Source organism: Sinocyclocheilus anshuiensis, unplaced genomic scaffold, assembly GCF_001515605.1.
Source record: "Sinocyclocheilus anshuiensis isolate Anshui unplaced genomic scaffold, SAMN03320099.WGS_v1.1 scaffold436, whole genome shotgun sequence".
In the NCBI taxonomy this organism is placed as follows: domain Eukaryota; kingdom Metazoa; phylum Chordata; class Actinopteri; order Cypriniformes; family Cyprinidae; genus Sinocyclocheilus; species Sinocyclocheilus anshuiensis.
The window spans coordinates 2,635,968-2,638,947 of NW_015560618.1; the positions used below are offsets into that span (position 1 = coordinate 2,635,968).

Genomic DNA, 2,980 nt, shown 5'->3' on the forward strand with positions numbered 1-2,980 from the left:
ATACTTTCCTATTTTTTAGTTTAAAAGAAGTATACTAATAGCACACTTGAATAAACTTCTTTTTCGTAAGGGTTAGCATACTATTATAGTTTTTTAATCGTTTACTATTAAATACTTTTTATTAAGCTTTAGCTTATTTAGTTTAGTTTAATTACTTGAAATGAAAATAAGTTGACTTTGCAACTAGCTGAAATGAAAATAAGTTTTTTTTTGTTCTATTTATTTATGTTAGTTAAGGTAATTTTTCTTATGCTTTCAGTTTTAGAATTTGTTATGGATAATTATGCCTGTCTCACATCGGCTTGCGGATCTGATGTCATGTCAGATGTTTATATACTAGTGCTGTCAAACGATTAATCGCGATTAATCGCATACAAAATAAAAGTTTTTGTATGCTTGGCACTCCACTCTTTATATTGACAGTCATTCTGTGCCTAAAAACAACCTTGTCTTTAGTCATTTTATTGTGCTATAGACAGCGTTGCTCAATATTATTGAACTTACTAATGAATGACAATGTTTTATCTGTATGATGATTACAGGATAAACACACCTCGGAAACAAGGCGGTTTAGGGCATATGAAAGTCCCTCTGGTGGCAGATTCCCTCCACTCCATATCTCAGGACTATGGTGTACTTAAGGAAGATGAGGGTATTGCATACAGGTATGAAGGGACTACCTAAATCCAATAGAATATTTGGAAAAGTACCATATTTATTGTCGACGAAAGGTTTTGAGTCAGTATTGATTTTTATTTTTTTTAGGGAAGAAACTAATACTCTAATTCAGCATTTAATTGATCAAAAGTGACATTAAAGACTTTTACATTGTTACAGAAGATTTTTATTTCTAATACATGCTGTTCTATTGAACTCTCTAACACGGTGTGCACAAAAATATTAAGCACAACAGGGACAATAATAAGAAATGTTTATTGAGCAGCAAATCATCATATTAGAATGATTTCTGAAGGATCATGTGACACTGAAGACTGGAGTAATGATGCTGAAAATTCAGGAATAAATGATATTTTAAAAATATTAAAATAGAAAACTGTTATTTCAAATTGTAAAAATATTTTACAATATTACAGTTTTTATTTTATCAAATAAATGCAGCCTTGGTGACCATAAAAAACGTCTTTTAAGAAAACCTTACCAACCACAAACTTTTGAACAATAGTGTATTTTTCTACTACGTTGTAGTAATGGGTTTTGGCACACAAGATTAGAATAAAACAATTCAGGTGTCTTGCTATTGACTTCTTTTTTTCTTTCCTAACTTAGAGGACTTTTCATCATTGATGACAAGGGCATTCTGAGGCAGATAACCATCAATGATTTGCCAGTGGGCCGCTCCATTGATGAAACCCTGCGCTTGGTGCAGGCCTTTCAGTTCACCGACAAACATGGAGAAGGTACAGCATATTTTCTTGGCTTTGTACTGGCAGTACTTCTAGATTTTTACATACTATTCCTTTCATACAGTGCAGTGTGTTCCATGTAATATCAAAGAGGTAGAAAGAAATGGGTTTCAATGTCAGCTCATTTTTAAAAATAATTTTTAACAACACTAATATTAAATATAAATGTTGTCTTTTGTTGTTGTTAATTTTCCCTAGTTTGCCCAGCCGGATGGAAGCCCGGAAAAGACACAATTAAGCCTGACGTCCAGCAGAGCAAAGAATACTTCTCCAAACAACAGTAAAAAGCGCACTAGACTGTGCAGCATAGTGTAATGAGCTTGTACAAGGACTGTCAACGTGAAGTACTGCTACTAGTTAGCCTAGCACATCCATGTAGGAGTGGTAATGAAACTACCTGAAATGTATTGTAACATTTGAGTTAGCATGTATAGTGTGTCTTTCGGACCTTTTTGCTGTGAAAAGAGCAGTGGGAACCAGCTTATTGTATTGTCACAAATTCCTGCATTTCAAACAATAAAACCATTTTTTTGAACAATATACTGTTTTTTTTAATAGTAATAATATATATATATATATACATATATACATACATACATACATATATGTGACCCTGGAGCGCAAAACCAGTCTTAAGTAGCACGGGTATATTTATAGAAATAGCCAACAATACATTGTATGGGTCAAAATTATTGATTTTTATTTTATGCCAAAAATCATTAGGACATTAAGCAAAGATCATGTTCCATGAAGATATTTTGTACATTTCCTAACGTAAATATATCAAAACGTACTTTTTGATTAGTAATATGCATTGCTAAGAACTTCATTTGGACAGATTCCAGATTTTCAAATAGTTGTATCTCGGCCAAATATTGTCCTAACAAACCATACATCAATGGAAAGCTTATTTATTTAGCTTTCAGATGATGTATACATCTCAATTTCACTTGTTTTTTGGTCCAGGTACACACACATACACACACACACACACACATTACTATTTAAAATAACTGCTTTTTATTTGAATATATTTTAAAATGTAATTTATTGCAAAGCTGAATTTTCAGCATCGTTACTCCAGTCTTCAGTGTCACATGATCCTTCAGAAATCATTCTAATGTGCTGATTTGCTGCTCAAGAAACATTATTATTATTATTATTATTATCATAAATATTTAAAACAGTTGAGTGCATTTTTTCAGGATTCTTTGATGAATAGAAAGATCCAAAGATCAGCATTTATCTGAAATAAAAAGCTTTTGTAACACTATACATTCACTATACCATTCAAAAGCTTGGAGTCAGTATAATTTTTTTATAGAAATTAATACTTTTATTTAGCAAGGATGCTTTAAATTGTTCAAAAGTGATGATAAAGACATTTATAAAGTTACAAAAGATATAGTTACATAAAGATAATAATAATAAATATAATTTTTATTTACTTATTTTATTTTCTAAAAACAAAACAAATTCTAATCAGTTAGTAAAACATGTACACTGTTCTATAAAAACAGACTTTACATTTTACAGACTTTTTTTTTTTGAGCAGC

At 30.8% G+C, this 2,980-nt stretch overlaps 1 protein-coding gene across 2 annotated transcripts in view; it reads left to right on the forward strand.

Moving 5' to 3' along the window:
• prdx1 (peroxiredoxin 1) overlaps positions 1-1,905 on the forward strand; it is a 5,190-nt gene extending 3,285 nt beyond the window's left edge. For both annotated transcript variants that reach the window (XM_016478056.1, XM_016478057.1), the window contains exons 4-6: positions 543-665; positions 1,288-1,418; positions 1,623-1,905. In XM_016478056.1, the coding sequence (XP_016333542.1) occupies positions 543-665; positions 1,288-1,418; positions 1,623-1,708 (340 nt within the window). In that variant the 3' untranslated portion in view covers positions 1,709-1,905. The remainder of the gene's footprint in view (positions 1-542; positions 666-1,287; positions 1,419-1,622) is intronic.
• Positions 1,906-2,980: the final 1,075 nt, after the last annotated feature.